Source organism: Furipterus horrens, unplaced genomic scaffold (genome assembly GCF_987537825.1).
Source record: "Furipterus horrens unplaced genomic scaffold, mFurHor1.1.pri manual_scaffold_5, whole genome shotgun sequence".
Lineage (NCBI taxonomy): Eukaryota > Metazoa > Chordata > Mammalia > Chiroptera > Furipteridae > Furipterus > Furipterus horrens.
Genome location: NW_028327175.1, coordinates 142,147,505 through 142,170,807, shown reverse-complemented (window position 1 = coordinate 142,170,807; position 23,303 = coordinate 142,147,505). Strand labels below are relative to the sequence as shown.

The window sequence follows — 23,303 nt, the reverse complement described above, 5'->3', positions numbered from 1 at the left end:
AAGGTGCTGCTATGGATGAACCCTCTCTTCTCAGCAAGTCTGTATTTGTGGAACAATTCCATATTCTGTGATCTTAGCCTCGAAACCACCTTCCAACCTGCTAGCAATACCAGCATGTTCTATGGGACAGACAGATGGACACACTATCCAGTGAGCATTAGATGCCTGACCCTGGGCCTGGAGCAGTAGGGACAGGGATGAAAAGAGGGTCCCTGCGTTCAAGGAAGCCAGGTACTGTGATGCTAAAAACCACTTTCCCATTTTCAGAAGTGCTGGGGAGATTTGAAGGTGATTTAACAGTAACTTCACAAAACAGAAAATTAACTCTGGAAAGAAACAGAAGCATAGATCAGAAGAGCTATTGTTACCTCTACACATTCTAATCATTATTTATTTGTCTTTGCTAGTTGATGAGACAATTTAAAACTAGATCCAACTTGAATTGCTGGCTGAGTGTTCTGCAAGTGTTTTTGTTGTTGTTGGTGGTGTTTTTTTTTTTTTTTAAGAATCTCGATTTGAATACACCTCCTATGGAAATTCGAATACAAAATGAGCTCTAGCAAATACCATACATAAATTCTGCACATTAAGTAAGTACTTAAGTAGGTAAACCTGCTCGAAGGAATGGATGGTATAAGTTCCCTCCCATTGGATGGTATGGCCCTTCCTATTCATTCGCAAAGCTTTGACCTTTGCCACCGATAGTGTCCTGATCTTGCCACTCCAGGTCGTGGATGCCATCAAAGGCAATAACCAACACTTTTGGTAATAACTTCTCTTTAAATGTAAGTGATCTTTCTTTTGAGCATTTGGTTTGGGGTGGGTAGACATTCAATTAGCTTATCGTGGCCTCTTTTCAAAAACCTTCAATATTTCACTCATTTATGATGGATAGAATTTTCTATTTGCCATTTCTCTCTTTCACCTCTTTATCATAGCCATACTGTATTTGAAGATGGGTGTAGTGTAGTGGGACTGAAACAAAGATGCATTGACACCAACACTAAGGAGAACATGCTCCCCTCTAATAGGTAATCTCAAAAGCAACATTGTTTCTTAGAGACATCATAAACATTGACAATTTTATTTTATGGGTAAAAGAAAAATTTTAAATGTAATTTAAAGTGCCTTTCTTAAAGCCAACATGTGCTAATCAATCATTTTACATACACACACACACACATATTCACACACACCATTTATGGCTTTACTGAGCCCTGTTTTAATTTTAGGAGGCATAATGAATAGATAAAATTATCTAGTGAACTAGCAACAAATTCTGTAGTTCTGTTCATACAAAATCTCAAGGGTGTTAAGTTTCAAATTATTTATTTTTCCAAAATTTTTATTAGCGTCTATTTTGTTGGTTATACTTAATGTTTTTTAACTTTGAAGTGTTGAAGAGGAAATTATACCTCCCTTTGATATAGTCATATGTTAATAAAAGGCAGTCTTTGGGGAGAATGAAGCAACCAAAAAAACAAATAGAAGTGAGGTGTAATAGCAAATGTATTTTGAATTACAACACTGGAAAAAAAATAATAATCATTTTCACAGACAGATATCAAGTTCAAGGATGTATGTTCAACCACATCTTTTCAGCCATCTTGATAACCAAATGGGCAACCATCATTAAATAATTTTCTGAAGCTTGATATGATCCTTGGGTCAAGATATCAGAAATACAGCAGGCCTTCTGAAAAACTGCCCCTTAATCTATACTTTAGCCAACATCTTTTTCCAGTTCTAATGTCATCTAGCTTTATGAAAAAGAAAAAAAAAGCAGGAAAAATTTGAGCTTCCAGAAATTATCAACTATCATTTTATATTTCACAGAGTTAAGGAAGAAGTTTAATTGCATTTTATTATAATTAATTTTAATATATTAAATAATTACTGAAATAGCAAGATTACATAAGAAGAATGATGAAAACATTGTGGAAAAATTAGCTGCATTTATTTGATATGGCTTTGTATCTGTACAAACAAAAGAATTAGAAGAATTCTCCAGATGATTTAACAATCCTCAAGTTGAGGAAGGAATATGAAGTGGCAATGATGTAGAAATTTTTCTGAGATTTAAGGTGGTCTACACAATCTATAAAAGCCTGAGGAGTTTAACTATATTGTTACTTCCACATTAAGTCATGACAACAAATCAATATTAATAATAATACTCTACTTTCTAGAACTCTCCAGAGTCCATTGAAGTTTTTTGTTAGAAGGGGTTGTTTTTAAAGTCATACTTCATGAGAAATTCCAGGCAAGTCCGCACACTTCTGCCAGTGTGCTGTCCATCATGGCAAAGAATGGTTGAGTCTTTCACCCAAGATTGAGCATGGACTGGTATATTATCTTTCCACCTATTCTAGCAAGCTGAGTGCTTGCTTTCACTCCACATTTGTTTAAATGGCATAAGTTTCTCACACAAGTTGGACAGAGCTTAGGATTTGGACAAATATGGATAATATATTTGTTTTTGAAAGGATTTGAGCATGAGTCCAAACTAATAGAACTAAAACTCTTGTATCATGCTAAGTAGTAACTTAACCCTTCTTCAGGCTGGACGATAAAAGAGATTTAATTACTGCTTGGGCTCTAAACGCATCAAAGTGAAGTGGAAAATTGAGGCACTATGCCTCCATTGTCTAGTATTTCAGGTGGAGTGTAGAGCTAAATTGTCTTTACTCTCCTCAGGTCCCCATCTCTACCTTGTTTAAGGCAGCTGCTGAATGGTTTGTATGCCAGCTCCCACAGGGGTTGCTGCTAAGGTTGGCTGCAGGTTGAATGCCTTTAATATATGAGTCAGTTTTCTCTGCCACAGTGCTAGCTCAAAACTCTTTCTGGACTCAAGAGTTGGGAGTCAGGATGGCTCATCTTGTTAATTTAGTTACATTCACATCCTTACACACCAGATCAACAATTTCACCTTTTTTTGTTTCATGACACATGTAAACTAGTTACTAAAATTCTGTTGCACACCAAAAAATATATATTTTTTCCAATGTGACAGAAAATAGGTATAATTTTGACTGATTTACCAAAAACTAATAGTAATTACCTACCCTTTTTGCTCCAAAGAGACTTTTTTAAAAAACAAGTGCCTATACTTCTACATAAAGATTTCTGGTACTAAAAATTAACCAACCAGAAGGCAACCTTATTAATGTGATATGACCAATCAGATGCAACTTTATTATATGACCTATATAGTTATGGTTTAAAACAGGACAGTCACACCGGATGGCTATTGTTGTGTTGGCTGTTGTTATTTTTTTATCTGACAATCTAAAAGAAAAGAGGTCAGTGCCCCTGACTAAATAGTCAGGTATTGCATATTTTAAAAATTCTTGTGGCACACCAGTTGAAAATCACTGCACTAGATGGTTGACATCAGCACCTTCACATATAGTTGACTCTTAAACAAAAGGGTGTTATGGGCACTGACCCTTTACCCCATCAAAATCTATTGCTTGACTCCCTCAAAGACTTGGCTACTAAAAGCCTACTGTTGACAGTAAGTCTTAATAATAACATAGGCAATTAACACATTGTGCATATTATAGGTATTATATACTATATTCTTACAATAAAGCAAGCTAGAGAAAAGAACATGTTATTAAGAAAATCATAAGGAAAATACATTTATAATATTTATTGAAAAAAAGTTGCACATAAGTGTACCCACGCACTTCAAACCCATGTTGTTCAAGAGCCAACTGTACATTGCTTCATTTAACCCTCACAGTAATGCCATAGGATTAGGGAGGTAGCTATTATTATGTCTAATTTTGCATATTAGGATCCTGAATACATTCTACTTCCCATATGACTCACTGGTTTCAAAATATTTCTGAATCCTCCCAACAGTGGTAGACACTCAGTGGAAACATGAAAGATTCAGACAAACTGGTTATTTGGCATCATTTAGACCATTGTTTCCCAATTCACAAGTGCATTGTAGTATTTGGTGTGTTGGGAAGACGCCCTGGGTGTGCCTGTCTCTTATCTGCCTAGCTTCTAACTGTCACTGCATCCCATTCTTCAGCCTGATGTCACATGCGAAAGATCAGAAGTTCCTAGTCCACAGGAGTCCTCCGGAGCAGGGGAAGCTCACCTAACACGGTAAGATCAAGATTTATCAGAACCAGGAGGCAGTTGGGTATGGTAATCAGATGTAAGGACTCTACAGGGAGGCTGCCTATGTTCTTGTAGTTCTGTCACCTGTTGGCTCTGTAACTTTGGGCAGATCTTAAATCTCTCTAACTCTTTGTTTTTCTCATTGACAAAATGAGGAAACTGATAAAACCTCCAACTTCATGGAGGTCTTTTTGAGGTTTAAATAACATATGTGAAACATTTAGAACACTGCCTGGCACAAGCCAAGAATTCAAAAGATATTGGCTATTATATATAACATTGGTGATTATATAACATTTACAGATATAAAATTGTCTTCAACCAGATAACAAATGTATGCAAAGTTATTTAATTTCAAAAGTAAATTCTGAATTTCAAGAAGTCAGTCATTAATTTGTTACAGCAAAGACTCTCTGCTACTATTCTCTTCCTCATTCCTAGCTTAAGTAGTGAAAGAGATTACACTGCACTTAGTGCTTTATATGGCACTTAATCCTCTCTCTAACCCTATAATCTTTCCCTATAACCATAACATTATTATCTTAACTCTACCATCAAGGAAACCAAGAGACAAAGCCACTAAAAATAACTTGCCCGAGGTTAGGAATCTTGTTTGTAGCAAGGCTGGACTTTAATCTCAGGCCATTGGAGCTCTCACATGATGGGCACTGAGATGATGTTGTCTTGCCTTTGAAGAGACATGATGTAAGCCATGCCACAGGGTATAGATTGCACACTTATTTAAGATTTGCCATCTAGTGTCCACATAAGAAATAATGGCATCGCTAGAAACCTATCATAAGCTTGTTTGGTGGAAGCTTCAGTTCTTATTCGTTTGGTAGAATCCTGGTTAGACTATAGGCTGCCTCTACTTTTAGCTTTACCATGGTGTGAGTCTTTAGATGCTCTGGCAACTCACAGGTGAGCAAAGACTTAAAATAATTGAAAAATTGTGATTAAAATAAGACAAAAAATAAGCTTTCATGCAGACTAAATTCATTTTATTTCCGGAACTGGACTATGTCAAAGTAGTTTTTAGTGGGGAAAAAAAAGTATAATAATACTCAGAGTTAGCTCACTCTATCTGTTCCCTTCCTCACTTTCTCAGCTTTCTCAGGATGTTGGTCAAATTTTTTATTAGGGTACTATAGTCATATCATTAATCAACTCTGATCTGTGACATTAATCTGTGATTATTAAATGTTTTATGCCAGGCATTCCCATGATGTGGCTGTTTTTAACAACAACTTGTTTGATTTGTGGAACTTTAAATGGTGATAGATTCTTTAATTTGGAAAATGAAGCAAATCCTGAAGTGTGGATGAATATTGTAAGTCATGGAAAATTCTGAAGGACATCAAATAAAGCAGATTAATGGGTTATGAAATTATTAAAGGACCTGTTATAGCTGAAAATCTCTGATAAGAAAACAGATATAAACAGGTGATTTTTAACATTTCTCCAAAAGTCAAGCTAGGTAGATCTGTTCTTTTGGCTGAATAAATACTTTCTAGTAATGTAAAGCAGAATTGTATTTTTATAGACAATTTATATTTTAAGAATATTAAAAATGTATATTTTAAGCCATCTGGATATTTATGATTGTCATTTACTGAGTTATGATTTTGTTATCTTTAAACTAAAAGAGATCTCAAAAGACAATTGACTTGAGGATATAGTTTTATCAACAGAATGAGTCAATGCTAAATATTATCCTCCCCAAAAAATGCCAATAGTAGACATTTTCTAATATTCTACTCATTTTTTTAATCAAGGCTTTATGTAATAAATTAATTTTACAGTTACCTGGGTCTACAGATTACAGATAATTTACCCCAATAAACATATATCAGATGCTTTGTTCTAGTTTTTATTGATAATATTTAAAGAAGGTCTTTAGCTAATGCTATCTTTTCACTGGGCAGAGTGAAATCATCACCTATAATGGCTACCCCAGTGAAGAGTATGAAGTTGTCACTCAAGATGGGTACATCCTCAGCATCAACAGAATTCCCCATGGGCGAAGAGCTACCAGGAACACAGGTACAAAGTGTGTCTCTCCTGGTAAGAAGGACTGCACATGACTAAAATTTAGATCTGGATTTTCTTTTAGAGTGACTGATTTATCAAAATTTGTTTGAATTTTACATTAGTCTATTTTAATTTTTTTTAATTTGTTATTGTTTAAGCTGTTGCAGTTGTCGCATTTTTCTTCCCTTCCCCTCCCTCACCCAGGCTCACCCTCTCCTCACCCAAAGTCAATCCCCACATTGTTGTTCATGCTCATGGGTTGTATAAATGTTCTTTGGTTGATGGCTTCGCCACCCTTCATCCTGTTCCCCGCTTCCAACAGCTGTCAGTCTGCTCTATATATCTAACCTTCTGTTACTATCTTGTTTGTTAGTTTATTTTGTTCTTCAGATTCCACATATAAGTGAAATCATGTGGTATTTTTCTTTCATTGACTGGCTTAATTCACTTAGCATAATTTTCTCCAGGTCCATCCATGCTGTTGCAATACGTAAGAGTTTCTTCTTTTTGACTACTGCATAGTATTCCATTATGTAAATGTACCACAGCTTTCTAATTCATTCATCCACTGATAGGCACTTAAGCTGTTTCCAAATCTTGGCTATTGTAAATAATGCTGTCATAAATATATAGGTGCATATATTTTTTGTACTGGTGTTTCAGTATCATTGGGGTATATTCCTACAAGTGGAATTGCTGGGTCCAAAGGTAGTTCCATCTTTAATTTTTTAAGGATACTCTATATTGTTTTCCACAATCTGCAGCAATCTGCATTCCCACCAGCAGTGCACTAGGGTTCCCTTTTTCCACATCCTCGTCAGTACTTGTTGTCTGTTGATTTATTGATGGTAGCAATTCTGACACATGTAAGGTGATATCTCACTGAGGTTTTAATTTGCTTTTATCTGATGATTAATGATGTTGAGCATTTTTTTCATACATTTATGGAAACACACAGAGGGAGGAAAGAGAAACTCCAAACAGGGACTTTCAAAGTGTGGGAATCAATTTTACACTAGTCTTTAAATGGTTAATAGGAGTCTCGTTCTTTTCCAATTCTCCAAAGACTGCCAAGAACCTAAAAATACAAAGAGCAAGACTGATCTTGCTGACCATAACCAGTCTGGCTTGTTATGGTGTAAATACAAATGTAGAGCCTACATTTTGTTAGCTTGTTATTAATTTCTTATGTGATAAATTGCTGTATTCCAAGAAAGTGGATTTCCTCATTGTTGGAAAAGGACTTACTGGGTTGTATGAAATTGGATGTGGGGTACTCCAAAAAAGCCTCTCTGACCCCCACTACAATCAATAGGCCTCCCTCTTCAGGATAAAAATTCAACTTAAATGATTGAAGTTTGAAACTTTTTTAAGGAAAGAAAATTATAACATTCACTCATGCTTTGACCTGAGGGAGCAATGGTTTGTGGAATGAAAAAGCATGGTGTTAATATGGCCTCTTTCTAGAATAAGAAGCCAGCCAAGCACAAGCAGAGGAATTATGGTCTTTAAAGGAGGATATCTAACTGCAAAGTCTCTGAGGTGGAAAAAGAGAGTAAGCAAAATCTCTGCAAAGCCTCAGTGGCAAACTATTTACCATGATCACTACATCATGTCCCCCACCATCTACATTTAGAGGCAGCTATAATCATGTTGTTTGACATTGTCTCTTTCAGAAAGAAGTGGTGGGAGGTGTGATGTTGGTAGAATTATGTAACAAAACGAGATACTCAGTTAAAGTTGAATTTCAGATGAACAACAAACAAGTTTTTTGTATATGTTCCAGTTGAGGATATAGTACTTAGACAAAAAAAATTATTCATTGTTTACCTGAAATTCAAATTTAATAGGGCTTCCTGGTTCTTTTTATTTATGTTCATTTGTTTGTTTGCTAAATCTGGTAACACTCTGGCAACTAAATCTCCTTCAGGCATTGGGGAGAGTGGACTGTGAAATACAAAAGAAGAAAACTTTTTCAAGAAAAGGTTTTGCTTCAGGAGGGAGAATTTGGGAAGATTTGGAATTAAAAGTCACTTATTAGATATATTGTTCCAAAAGTTTTATATTAATTTAAATCAGTTAAACTTCCCAGCAACCCCACAAAGCCAATATCATTAATAGTTATTTTACAGGTCATGAAACTGAGGCCAACAGATTATGAAGCAGTGACAGAACCAGGATCCAACCCAAGTAGCTTGACTCCAGAGCCTATCCTCTTAACAATTAAATTGTGGTGCCTTCTGGGAACATTTCAACCTGGTTCTTTTCATCTCCCTGAATGAACCCTGTCTCCATTGGGAACTTGAGAGTTGGCAGAGGAATGTGGAGCTGATTTTACTATTATAGCTTTCAAATGCTCTCCAGTGGGTAGAAGCTGGGGGTTTGGTTAGAAGCTTGGTGAGAAATTAGTGATTGTCCATTTATACACACCCCTCTCCCCCTGGAGGAAGGACTGGAAAAGGCATAGAATTTCATAAAACATGATCACTTTCATGTTTTTGTAAGCCAAACCCAGAAGATAGGTAAATATGAAAAGTTGGAGCAGAGCAGTTACAAGCACATGTTTGGCGTGAAACAGAACTGGGCTTGAGTCCTGGCTTTGTACCTTGTTAGCTGGGTTACCCCTTAGGAAAATTACTTAATTACCTTAAGTCTTGGTTTCCACATCTCTGAAATAAAGGTCCTCAAAAGAGTAGCCACTCTATAGAGTTATTGTAAGAATTTAATAAGCTCTTGCATGTCAGTCAGTTGTTATAACACCAGGTACAACTTATGTGCTCAAGAACTATGTGATTATAAAGTTGTATGCTAATGACAGGGAAAAAGTGAATGCCATTTTGGGTTTTGACTCTTTCTGGTGTGGGATATGTGTGTGTGTGTGTGTGTGTGTGTGTGCATTTCTGTCATGTTCCTGAAATTCCCTATTTGTCATAAATTATTTTCTCACTATCTATCTAGCTTCCTCTCTCTCTTTTTCTCCCTCACCCAGGACCACGGCCAGTTGTTTACATGCAGCATGCCCTGTTTGCAGACGGTGCCTCTTGGCTTGAGAATTTTGCCAATGGAAGCCTTGGATTCATTCTAGCAGATGCAGGTTACGATGTCTGGTTGGGGAACAGTCGGGGGAACACTTGGTCAAGAAGACACAAAACACTGTCAGTGACTGAAGAGAAATTCTGGGCCTTTAGGTAAAGTGTATCTAAGAAAAATCAAAAAGAAAGTTGAAGACAATTTCTTTGAATATAATATTGTGTATGGTGTTAATAACAATCTATGATATTTGAAGTCACAGTTCCTTGTAGTTCTTACTAACATCTCAAAGGACAGAAAGACCAAGAAGCTTTGATTTCCACTGATTTTCACATAGGCAAATTATATCATTTTATCAAGATTATTTTAACACCAAATTCTATCCAATGTTATATATTTAAAGTATGTCCAAAGGAACAGCTCAGGAAATTCTTATGACCAATGTATGCACTCACTCAATAGTTATTGTCTACTGTATGCACTGTTCTAGGCCTTGAGCATTCAAGAGTGAACAAAGCCGCTGCCTTCTCAATATTCATTCCGGTGCTGCTAATGCAAGTCTTTTCTCTTGGACAGCCAATCAATTTTGGAATAATGTGAATCAGAACTATTTTTTACTTAGAGAAACTGTGGTTGAACTGTATAGAATACTGTTTTCAGAAAAACTCCAATTTTATGTCTTTAAAACCTTGTTAGTGGGCCATAGAGAAGAATCTTTTGATATGCTGACTGCTTCTTTTAGTAAAAGGGTTTTCTGCTGTCATCAGGGGGCTGGCTGATGCCCACAGTAGGCTTCCCTTCCCAGGCCTCAGGTCCCTCTTCATATACAAGTGTGCTGCTAGAACAGAGTGGACGTTCCTACCACATTAATGAAATACTTAGAACCCATTGACAGGTAGAAAAGAAAGGAAGGGTAGAATAAATTGTTGGAGTCAGAGCTTTGGGGCCCTGTGGCACGCATCAGGAAATATTTTGTGTCACTAGTCTTTGGCAGGGAGCTTGGATCTTATTTATGTAAGGCATCACAATTTTCATAATTGAGAATATCAATCTAGGGATTTCCTCACATGTTGTTTTAATAAACAGTCCTCTAACTCATGGGGTATCTGACTCCACTAAATATTATGTATTAATTGTTCTCCTGTATTAATGCTGGCTGCACTGATATTATAAGATTTTGGTATATGTTGAATACATATTCCTTTATATGGACAGAAATATTAATACTAGCGACATCTAACTGAGTGCCTACAAGGATCCAGAGTCATTTCTTTAATAGTATTCAACACTTATAGCATCCCTGATACATGACAGGTGTTACCACATTCATTTCACAGATAAGAAAGCTTAAGCTTAGAGCATTTAAGTAACTAATCAAAAGTTATTTAGCTAGTACATGCTAGAATCATGATTTACAACCAGTTCTGTTTCCAAAGTAGTGTATTAATATGGCCTTAAGAGTCTCAAGTCCCTGGGTCAGGGGGAGTCTGAAGTAGAGGCACGCAAACTAGATGGGGAAAGAAAAGTGAAAGAAACACAATGGAAGGGAATAAAGAGGAGGAATGATAAGACTAAACTTCAGATAGTATACACAAGTCTTGAAATCATTTCTGTTATTAGAAAGTGACCCACATGAATGCAGTATACAAAAGCTACAATAGCCTACATATAATTGGATAAATAATGACATGTACACCAAATAAGTGGACAGTACAGAATTCTATGTTTAAAAATAAGTGAACAAATACTCTGATTTTAAACTTAGTTGTATTTATAAGCCACTGTTTTATTTTTCAGTTTCGATGAAATGGCCAAATATGATCTCCCAAGAATAATAGACTTCATTGTACATAAAACTGGGCAGGAGAAGTTGTATTTTATTGGACATTCACTTGGCACTACAATTGGTATGTTGATAAGAGTCAATGTCTTACAAGGCTCAGTCTTATAAGAGTTCACCTTTAAATTGGATCAGAGTTACTAGCATTAATAGTGTCCTCCTTAATGCTCTGTCCTGTGCTTAGCACATAACTCTAGTGCCTAGGTGGCTACAAACCTGAATTTCAGAGACTGTATGGAGGCCAAATCTTTCCCCCATTTCTGAACACAACACATTTGTAATAGTGATGCAATTTCCCAGAATATCATGTGCCCAAAATCCAAAGAAGTATCCAAAGAGTAAGTTTCTAGGCTCCCTCTGAGCTGAAAAAGTAAAGCCTAATGACATAAGATAATCCTTGAAGAATATAGGAACACATTAATCATAGCTTCCTCACAACCCACATGCAATTTTAAAATAAATAAGTAAAAGGGAGGAGTTTATATTTATATTTGAACAATTTGAAAAGATATGATCACATTGTTTTGAGTTGGAACACAAAAGCTTACTATAATAAATCAACTGGGCTTCTCTATTTAGTGTGCAACTTAATATTATGGAATAGCAATTAAATGTAAGAACTACGTAAAAAAAAATTTTAAGACCAAGACCCTGTTCTTTGAAAACATACTTCTTAATGATCACCTAGATCTTTTGGGGGGAAAGGTATCAATAATCTAGCTCCAAATAAAAATGTAAAGATCCATACTATTTAAAATGTTAATTTATTAGTGATCTTCCACTGAAGTTTCCAGTTTTAAGGGATTTAGTTATATGAAAATTACTTAAGTATGGGTGAAACTGTGCAAGAGACAATAAGCATTCTTACAGTAGTCTCATTATTACCAGCATCATCAACAGCAAATATATGTTTATTAGTGCTTTATACTGATTGGCAGCTTACAAGCTTGGAATAGGCAGTGAACATCAGAGAGCATATTCTATAAGGATATCAAAGAACTAATAGGAGTCACCTCTCCTCAAAGGATTGCCACTAACAGGCAAATAATTATACTATCATAGCTAACACTTATCAAACATTTACTAGGTTTAGGGTCCTATGTTAAGGAACTTTCCCATAATACTCTCTTTAAGTTTCAGAACAATCCTACTATTATTTCTATCTCACAGAAGAGGAAACATAAATTCAAAGAAATTAAGTGGATTGCTCAAGGCCTCTTTGCACATAAAAGACAGAAAGAATGCAGATTCAAACCAGGTCAGTTTGACTTTACCCATGAGGTGTTTGGGCATTGACTGGAGCAGGAAGGAATGACTTGAGTGTGGCCTAGAAAAGCAGGTAAGACTTAGATAGGCTCTTATATCTGCTCTGCAAAGAAAACAGAAATTTCAATCATCAGTGCTCTGCATTGCATTTAGGGCATAAAAAATTTTAGTGAGCATTATTTGCATACTGAGCAGGGCAATTCTTGTTTTGTGGGAAAGACCCATTCTTTGCAGGACACTTAGCTACCCAGGCCCCAGCTCACTAAGTGGTACTAAGGCTCCCCAGTCTGCATGACCACCAAAAACTCACAGAGATCTTCTAGAGGGAAGTATTATGTCTGTTTCAGAGTCTCGTATCAATTGTTCAGTCAATTGATAAAAAGCTCTCTTTTTTTTTTTTTTTTTTCAATAAGAATTTCAGGGAGGAAAAAAAAGTTTCTGCTATGACCACCCACATACATGTGAGTGAGCGTGCGTGCGCACACGCAGACACACAACACACACACACACACACACACACACACACACACACCCAGGAAGGCACCTTGGAGAATCAAATACACAGAAACTCCACAAAGCTTCTGTGTGGAGCTGATCTCCACCCACATCCTCACAGAGCTAGCTAGCAATGGGTGCAATGCTATTGCTTAAAGATCAGAGCAAATGGAGACACCTGGTTCTTCCTGGGATCACGATGGACTGAGGTAAATCCCCTTCCCTCTTGGAAGCAGGAAAGTATTCCGGAGGGTTGGTAAGCATCTGGTGAAGCACTAGGAGCAATGAGATCTCATCCTTTTGTGAGAAAGAAAAACTGGAATAACTCGATGATACTGCAGAAAGACCTGAGTCACCTCCCATGAACCGATTCTTTACTTCTGAAGGTTCTGGGACTCATTCTGGCAACTCAGAGTCAGGGGGTAAAATGACAATATTGCCAGCACTTAACCCCATGCTTTGAAAATGAGATTATCCATAGTTCACTTGGCAGTAGTTGCTTCAGCAGCTTATCCTTCACTCCCTCACTTTCCCCAAGCAAGTTAAGTTGTCCAGGATTTTAAAAAACAAAATAAATTTTAAAAACAGAGACGAGTGCAGAGAGGACTGAAGGCAGATTGTATTTACAGAATAACTCAGAAGAGTCTCTCAATTCATTCCCAAGATCACTGCAACAGAAGGATAAAAATAATAGAGTCCTACTTTTGTTAGTAGAAACATTGTGCATGTCTCATTTTTACAAGATTTTGTTGTTTCCTATTCTCTCAGGGTTTGTAGCCTTTTCCACCATGCCTGAGGTGGCACAAAGAATCAAAATGAATTTTGCCTTGGGTCCTGTGGTCTCATTCAAATATCCCAAGAGCATTTTTACTGGGTTTTTTCTACTTCCAAGTTCTACCATCAAGGTAGGATCTCCCTTTCACCAAAATGTATCCAAGGTCTCATTTTGGGTCTTGGATCCTTATTATTTTTAAATCTGTTATGAAGTAAAAATAGGAAGTTTAGATGAAATCTGTGGAAACCAGTCTCTGCAACCCGGTGCTTATTTATGTGTGTGTGTCCATGTGTGTTCATGTCTGTACCACAGTATCTGCAGTTCTCCTATACACTTTATTATACTCAGTCATTAGCAGACCTGACTATATATTTAATACCAGAATTTCTAGCTGAGCTCAGTGCTATGTCAGTTTAAAGTCCATTTATAAGTTTTCTTGTTCCATTCTTGTTCCACCGGGCAGATGAATGAACTCACAATGTCCAAACAGAAAACATTTTTCTAGTTTCATATGATCACTGATGCCCCTGACTTTGATATAAATAAACCTGAATAATATAACCCTTTCCATATGGGAGCTTGTTCTAATTCACTAAAGCTATTATTTTAAAGCCTAAATGTTTTACAGCTCGATTTATTAAAATATTTATCAGTTATTTTCCAACAATTTGAAAAGCAGTTTGATTTCTAATCATGAATTTAGAATTTTATCCATTAAGATTATTTTTCTGTTTGCTTTTTGTTTCGTTAAAAAGGTCATTGACACAATGAACATGGTATTTTTACCAATATTGTACCTTAAATTTAGGGAGAAGGATAAAATAAATTTTGGCCAAAGTGAAGTCAAGGAGACCAATTAGTGTATCAGTAATTCATAATAAAATGAGGCCCTGGTTTAGGGTGGAGTAGTGGAAATGAGAAACTAAATTATTTGTGAGCTAAGACAAGGAAGAATTTCCATTGGGCCTAATAATTGGTTTGATAATAGTTTGATTGTATTGTTTATGACGAGCTCAAGTGATGTAACTTCCCTTTTGTGCAGTTGATAGTTCTATTTTAAAGTGTGTTTATATCAGTGTTTTCTACATTTGGTCAGAGTTGAGCAGACAAAGTAGTTAAATTAAATTGAGATAGACACATTCTCTCTAAACACACCAGTTTTGCATATGTACAGCTTTGCCTACAAAGATTGGGTCTGAGGCAAATGTTGTCCTTGGCTTGTCTGCTTCCCATCCTCTGCTTTCAAATTTCCTGCTGCTTTAAGTCCCATTGCCTGACCCCTCCCACCACTTCATGATTCCTGTTGTTTGCAGAAGCTCCAATTCTTTCATCAGATTCCACACCCAAGGTCAATTTCCCAAGCCCTAGAAGTTTTACTATGCTGCCTCCCATGACATCAATTCTTTTTTCCTGTCCAGTGACACCCTCTTTTTGGTGCACCGTTTTCTACTTTTCAGCATAGGAGCTAGCTAATTCAGGACACTGCTAGAAAAACAATGCTCACATGGGTAATAAGGAAAACCCTGCTTTTCGTTCCTATTCAAGGCAACATTTAACCTTAAGGAGAAACTGTCCTACCTTTCTTGCCAATTACTGAGAAATTTTAAATGAAGTTGATTACAGAATATAATGACAGAACACAGGAAAGCTTCACCTTGAAGAAGCAAATTTTTGTAAATTATGTCTGGTGATGATCTTGCCTGGGTGCAGATGTATTTATAAGTAGTTACTTTGCCAGAATGACTTGGTCTCCTTGACTGCTCAACAAATACAGATAGATCCCTGAGAATCTTTATTCCCAGGATAATGAGAATGTCAAAAAGCCTGGAAATGGTTCTTGAAAGAATAATTATTTTTTATTTTTACAGAGATTTTTTGGTACCAAAGGTTTCTTTTTAGGAAATAAATTGAAGACGTCACCTTTTGTCACAATCTGCAAAAACAAAATATTATGGGTGCTATGTAGGGAAATACTGTCCTTATGGGCTGGATTCAACAAGAAAAATATGAATATGGTATGTATAATATTATGGGACTGCTGGATGTTTTAAGAAATTCCAACTTTCCTTTGATTTATTTTAATGTATCTATAGCACTGCATAAATTAAAATGGTATTCTAAGCCCTTAAAGGCAGAGATTTGCTATGCATAAACTAGGAATTCAATGGACCATGAATGTGAAGACTGGAAAAGAAAATAAATAGGCAGCTTCATCCTTCCATCCCTGGTCAAGTTTAGGGAAATGAATGTTCTGCAATGGATAGCAGTTTCACATGTTCACAATCAGCCAACACTCACTACAGTGAGTTTGATTTTGTAATTAATATAGTGCATTAAAAAAAAAATTCCAGAAAAGAAGAGAAGCACATACAAGCATTGAACTTATTTCATGTGTACCCTCACTTGTTGGATGACTTTGGCCTCAAATAAAACTCAGCACTTAACTTAGAAATTACAAGACAGAATGGAATGGAGATGAAATCCCTCTTCTTTGAAGAAGCAGCAGTCCTGTTTCATCAACTCTTTGTTTCCTTTTATTGAGACTATGAGGAAGAGGAGGAGGAGAGACATTTGCAGAGGAGTGTGATTGGATAGTTATCTCTGTCATATTCCAAATGGCAACCAAATGAGCTGTGTCAGTGCAGCTAGTCCCAAACTGTTCTCTGCCAGCCCCTTCTTCTTCTATTCTTTAAGAAGCTAAATTGTGTTATTCTAAAAACCATTAGGAAGCATTGTTCAAAGATTACTTATTCAAAATAAAGAATTTAATAGTTACCTTCATTAGTTTTATTATATTCTGAGGTATAAAATTATGATTACTATTAGATCTCTATAACTTAATCTCAATAATGTTTACAAAGATTGAAGTACAGTGCACATAGAAATAAATACTTATTAGCTTTTCTTTTACAATCTTTATTTTATTCTCACAAGGGCCTACCAAATTGGTAGCATAATTTTTAGTATCTTCATTTAATAGGTGTAGATACAGAAACTCAGACATGTTAAATAACTTTCCCAAAGTCACAAAGATTATCATTAACAGTGTTAGATCCTGAAATCCAGGTTTTTTGATGTACTGATCTGTGACAGAACATGTCCATGCACATGCACACAGGGCCACCTCCACTTGCACATAACACTTTTCTTCCATGAAGTCTATCCTTGCTTCTTCTACTTCAAAATAAGCAAATTATGTTATAGTTTCAGAACTGGTGCAGCCTTGCTTTCAAGCAACCTATGCCCCTGGTCAGCCCACAATTCACTCATGTCCAAGTGTCTGCCATAAATTCAGATTTATCTAGATGATTTGCCTCGCTATTTTCAGAACCCCAGTATTTGTTTCTAATGTTTAGCAGAATTATTTTCTGTTTCTGAAAAGCATCGTTTATTTCTTTGGGTGATTCTTTCTGTAACATGTAGTTTATTTCCCTTCAGAGTCGGATTGATGTGTATATGTCACATGCTCCCACAGGGTCATCAATACAGAACATCCTGCACATAAAACAGGTAGTGTCTTTGTCATGGACAACCATTCAATCCTTGTTTTCATTATATGTGAAAGGACAGAGTTAACAAGCCTTCTCTAGGGAGCTTAGAAGCTGGCTTTCATTTTGTACTTGTCACCATCTTCATGGTTTGATCCCCCTGGATTTAAAGAGAAAAGACAAGGTATGGGGCATACCAAGTAGGTAACTTAAGTGATCCCCATCTTAAACCAGAGCTTGTAACACAGGCCCTGAACTAAAGCAAAAAGTAAACTTGGAAACCTCAAGAATCTGAGCCTTCTCCAGAGAGAGAAATATCTGAGATTTGACTTCCCCCTAATGAGTTTTGGTTTTCCATTAGCTTTTCCTTCAGACCAACAGAGATCATTGCTCTCTCTCTGTTGACCTTGTTTTCCATAGTGGTAAAATGTCCTTCCATCTTTCTAGTGGTCCAGAGGCCTTATTTTCTTCCCAGTGTACAGTGTTTTTTTGTTTTTTCAAGATTTGCTGTTATCATTCATGATTCTTATTCTGAATATTGTATTTCTAAAAAAAAACATTTATTTCAGCTTTACCAATCTGGTGAATTCAGAGCTTATGACTGGGAAAATGAAACTGAGAACATACATCACTATAATCAGGTGAGTTACTCAGAATGCCCCCAGAAGGATAGTTTTGAGACATTGTAATAAGAAATTATTTATGAATGAGAAGAATCCTACTCGGCAATTGGTGGCATTCACGCTGATAGAACTTTCTGAAAATTTTCTAACTTTAATATATACTCCTTGCAGAAAATCTAGAAAAAAAAGAAGCATATACTAAGAAATTAAATAATTTATAATCCCTCCACCCAGAGCTAAGTAGATGTATCAATATTTTCTTACACTGCTTTTTACACAACTTTTAATATTTCTTTTTTTATTTACAGTTATAGCAACACATAACCAATGTCACTGAGGTGTTTTTTTAACATAATTTTTAATGGTACATAAAAATTAAAATTGTTTCATAAAAATCTACAAAAATTTACCAAGTAAATGAATACACATTTCTTGATACCAACAGCAGAATTGGAATACTACCATGAAGAGTTGAGTCTTAAGGCATCTTTTTCCTTCTAACTTTACACACTAAAATGTAGAGGCTCTTTTGGCTCTCCTGTACTTTTAATCAATCTTGTTGCCATCATTCCTTTTCCCAATGTTGGGGGCTGGGCTTCTCAGTATGAATGAAATACATTAGATTCAATTTTTTTCAATGTTTTCCCAAACTGGCATATTTAAGACTATTTATTAGTGCAAACAGAGATAAATTAAGTTGTTGCTGAGCATCAAAACAGTCAGTGAGACCAGTCAATTTCTCAGGAATGTATTGAATTGTTAGAGAAATGATTCTGCTAGCTCTTAAGACACGATGAGAACTATGCATATTTTTATTATTATAATTGATCAGCTTGATAAAAGTGTTATTTACACACAATAAAATTTACTAGTTTTACACATCCAATTCAATGAGCTTTCACAAATATATTCATTTGTCTAACCATAACACAATCAAGATATAGAACATTTCCATTACGCACAGAAGTTTTCTCCTGCCATTCAGACTATGAATACTCACAAATGCTGAGAAAAGGGATAGAAAAAAAAGAAAAAGAAAAGAACAAATGTTAAAGTGATTACCTTCAGAGAGCGGAAGAAAGAAGGAGTGAAGTGAATGAACATGATAGAATAAAGGAGGCTTTCATTTGAATTTCATATTTGTCCATTTTCATCTATTATTTTTATTAAACATGTTTTACATTGTTTGTTTACATGGAAATGGAACAAAAGATAACACAGGTGCAGTTAAGACCATTATAATCAAGTTTGTATTTTCAGCTTTATTGAGGTAAAATTGGCAAATAAAATTTTAATATTGAAGTATAAAACAGGATAAGTATGTGATAGTTTAAATGCCTTTAGAATTCATCAACAATTAGCTAGCCCTATCTATACCAGGCTGATCCTGTTTCCTTTGTGATTTTAGATCATGTGAAGTCCATTTTTATTACTTTATTTCTTCAGTTTGCCCTCTCAAGTTTCCAGCACAATCACTGTGCTCACTCTATGTTTTCAAGAATAAGAGAATTAGCCTTTGTAAACTCCATGAGGGTAGGGACTTCCTTCTCTTTTGCTTACCCATGTTTTCTCACCTAGCAGAGTACCTGGAACTCATTGGGCCCTAAATACTTATTTGTTGCATGAATGAAATTGCTTAACTTTCATCTTATCCACCTGAAAACATCTTTGTCCTCTTGATTATGCCCTTCCTTTCTCATGAAATAAAGATCCTATTATTTCTCCAAGTTAGCTTGGTCTTCTGCCCTTGACCCCATCTCTTCTCATCTCTTCTTCATTCTTGCTCTTTACATCATCCTTTTAAAAAAATTATTTATTTATTTGTTTGTTTGTTTGTTTATTTTTAGAGAGCGGGGAAAAGAGGGAGAAAAACATCACTGTGTGGTTGCCTCTCACTCACGCCCCCAACTGGGGACCTGACGTGCAACCTAGTCATGTGCCCTGACTTCTTTATATTATCTTAAATGAACTTTTGTCCCTTATGAAAAACAAAAAGTTACTATCATCTCTTTGCAACCCACTCCCCTAACTTGGACTTTCATAACACAATGATCTCTGATTTTTCTTCTTCCCTTTCTGATTACTCTCTTTGTGCTATACACTGGCTACTCTCTTATTCCCCACCACTCTCCACTGTCAGCACACCCCAAGATTCTTTACATCTCTCTCTTCCTTGGAGAGTTTAGCCATCCCCATAACTTCAAGTATACCCTTCTGTGGAGCACCCATACTTCCTGTCTAGATTTTTTCTGGACATACCTGTCACCTGTTCCTTCTTCAAGCCATTCCACAAACTGATGCCCATACAGTCCTTCTAAGACAGAGCTCTGAGAAACAACCCTGCTTTGTCCCCAAAACTTCTGAAACATGTCCAGATGCCTTAGCCTGACATTTAGACCTTGGCTATATATATCCAACCTTATTTTACATGTTTTCTTATCTGGGTATATATTGGACAGCTTGCCATTACTGACCATAGCATGCATGATCTTCCTGCCTGCTAGGAAGCCCTCCCACCCCCTCCCTATCTTTCAAAATTCAACCATCACTCAAGGGTCATTCCAAATGACTTCTTTTTACATGAAGCCCCCAGTAGGAAATAACTTCTTCTTTGTCTTCACTTCTATTGTCTTTGTGGAGTGTTTTGTAGTAATTAACATGCCCTACTTTGTATGTTCGGTTATCTTACCTTGTTTCTTCAAACTCCTTGAAGATAAAGGACCATTGTATGTTTTCTTCCTATTTCCCTCAATGCCTGGCTGAACTATGAACTTGGTAGATATTGATTTGGCAGCCCCTCTACTTATTTGAATTTGGTTGTTGCTGTGAGGAGTCTCCTCTCATGAATGCCCTTTCTCTCTCTTCCATAGAGTCATCCCCCACTGTATAACTTGACTGCCATGACAGTACCTACTGCAATTTGGGTTGGTGGAAATGATGTCTTTGCAACACTTGAGGATGTGGCCAGGATACTCCCCCAAATCAGGAATCTCCATTACTTCAAGCTATTTCCAGATTGGAACCACATAGATTTCATCTGGGGCCTCAATGCCGCTGAACGGGTGTACAGTAAAATCATAGATTTGATGAAGGCCTATTCCTAACAGCAATATATCTTCTTCTCAGTTAAAAATTGCTTCTAAGCCCATGAGGCTTTGGGAAAAATAATAATCAGCACTGTAGTCTACCCCAACATCCTCCACCTTGTTGATGTTTCTCATGTTCCCTTATCAGAGTCTCAAAGGGGAATTATTTCAATTGTGCTGCTCTGTCTCTAAGAAATGTCCACCCCTGAAATCTCAGGATCTTTTCCCTTTAGTCAGAATTAGGCCCTCTTTTTCATTCAGGAAGATCTAGTAAGCTTATCTTTGCTAAATGTATACTTGAGAGAGGAGTTAAAAGAGGCTTTTTCTTTCCGATATCAAGTACAGGCAGTGGCTTCATGAAAATGATACCTGATCCTCAACTTTTTCAAAAGTTGAACTAAGCATAGGAGTGCTGGCCTAGAGAACAAGAACTTCTCAAGGCAGCTATTTGGGAATATATTCTGGGTGGCTGGATCCTGCAGCCTTACTTGAAGTCATATTTAGTGCTGTAGTCATTATGGTCATCTATATGCAAACCATGAAATAAAACCTGGTCCATTTCAAGCATGAAAGAAAACAGCAGAATAAAAAACTAACAGAATTTAAGTATTCCAGGAGCTTGTTTTACTGTTAAAAGCTAGAGAGAAAAAAAAGAGAGACAAAATTGGGAATGTCTAGGATAAACTAAATTATTAATTGTAAACCATACACACTATAGGTGATGATCTTAAAAACAAGGTAAAATTAATAAAGTTTCTTGATAATAGTGTACTAAAGCTTATTAACAGTAGGAAATAGTTTTAATTTACAATATATGAGGAATAATTCTCTCTTGTTTTACTCTAAATATAAACTCAACTGGTCAACTATTATGTCTTCATCATCAAAGCAGAACTTACACTACTGCCTTTGTACCTAAGTAACATTTAAAGCACTCCCTGGAAAACATAATTTAGAACCAGCAGGGGAGGTACTTAGAATATTCAAGATCTTGCTTTGTTTCAGTCTCCAAATGATACCAAACATTGACTTCTAGAATTTAGTAGAGTTCCAAAAGCAGCATAGAGTTTTAGCATCAGTTCAAGCTATATATTTATAATATGTGCATTTTTTCTGTTAATATGTTATATTTCAATAAAAAGTATTTTCTAAAAACTTGAAGGTTCTTTGCTTTAAATTAATAAACTAAGAAGTATAGAAGCAAACAATGCCCCACTCTTATCATACCAGTACTTTTTATACTTTAGCTCCGTGTACGGTAGCAAATATATTTACTGTCATAGATCTGAGTAATAACTTGGTTTATTGTTGTTGTTGTTGTTTTCTAAGAATTTTACATGAAATATCTCATTTGAAACTTATGGTTCTTTGAGACAATCCTATGGTAATTTTTATTTTACAAATGAGAACATTGAAGAACAGAGAAAAATGAGGCATAAAAGCCAAATATGCCTAAGACTACACAAGTGAAGGAGTCATGATTTTAACGCAGGAAGTTTGATATCGCCAAATTCACACTTTAGCATATACCTGTATAAATATGTTTAGATGTTGTATAAAGAACAATGGTCATATTTGTATTAACCTAGACCAAAATTACTTGGAAAATTAAGGCAGAAGATGGGAAAATATCTTTTTTCAAACTCTAGCCATCAATTTTTTTTTCTAACCATCAAATTGAGATGAGTGGATAGAACTACTATATGATCCAGCAGTATATATCCAAAAGAAATGAAGTTATTATTTTGAAAAGACATCTGCACCATCATGTCTATTGAAACATTATTCACAGTAGTCAAGACACAGAAATGTATACATATGTGCATATATATGCACATATATATAATTTTCAGCCATAAAAAATGAAGGAAATCCTGTAATTTGCAACAGCATGGATGGACCTTGAAGACATCATGCCAAGTGAAATGTCAGACAGAAAAACACCAATACTGTATAATCTCACTTATACATGGAATCTAAAAACATGAAACTCATAGAAACAGAGAGTACAATGGTGTTACCAGGAAATTAGAGGTGGGGGAGTGGAGAAACGTTGGTTAAAGACAAACTCTCAGTGATAAGATGAGTAAGTTCTGGAGATCTAATGTACAACATGGTGACCATAGTTAACACTACTGTATTGAGGACTTGAAAGTCGCTATGAGAGTAGAGCTCCAATGTTCTCACCATAACAACAACAAAGTAGTAATTACGTGCGGTGAAGAATTTGTTAACTCACTTCTTTTGTGGTAATCATTTCACAATATATAAGTGTATCAAGTCATACATTGTACATCTTAAACTTACACAGTGTTAGTCGATTATAAGTATATCTCAAAAAACAGTTTGTCAATTCTGTTTGGAATATCTGGATCAGCTCCAAGTAGGCAGAAAGTCTAACAATCTCATCATTGATTAGGAACTTGGCTCCAAACTTTATAATATGAATTTATGAAAATTTAACAATGTTTCTCCTTTTTTTCTTCTCCATACACTTATACAAGCAAAAAACTCATTCTCACAACCTCA

At 35.9% G+C, this 23,303-nt stretch overlaps 1 protein-coding gene across 1 annotated transcript; it reads left to right on the top strand.

The window, feature by feature from the left end:
• Window positions 1-663: 663 nt before the first annotated feature.
• Window positions 664-21,929, top strand: LIPN (lipase family member N). Its single transcript, XM_090278006.1, has 11 exons — window positions 664-785; window positions 4,049-4,125; window positions 5,355-5,470; window positions 6,066-6,183; window positions 9,161-9,359; window positions 10,999-11,108; window positions 13,571-13,707; window positions 15,446-15,592; window positions 17,016-17,087; window positions 17,635-17,706; window positions 20,559-21,929. Exons 3-11 carry the CDS (start codon window positions 5,363-5,365, stop codon window positions 20,790-20,792), a joined length of 1,197 nt encoding a protein of 398 aa, XP_090134132.1. The 5' UTR covers window positions 664-785; window positions 4,049-4,125; window positions 5,355-5,362; the 3' UTR covers window positions 20,793-21,929.
• Window positions 21,930-23,303: the final 1,374 nt, after the last annotated feature.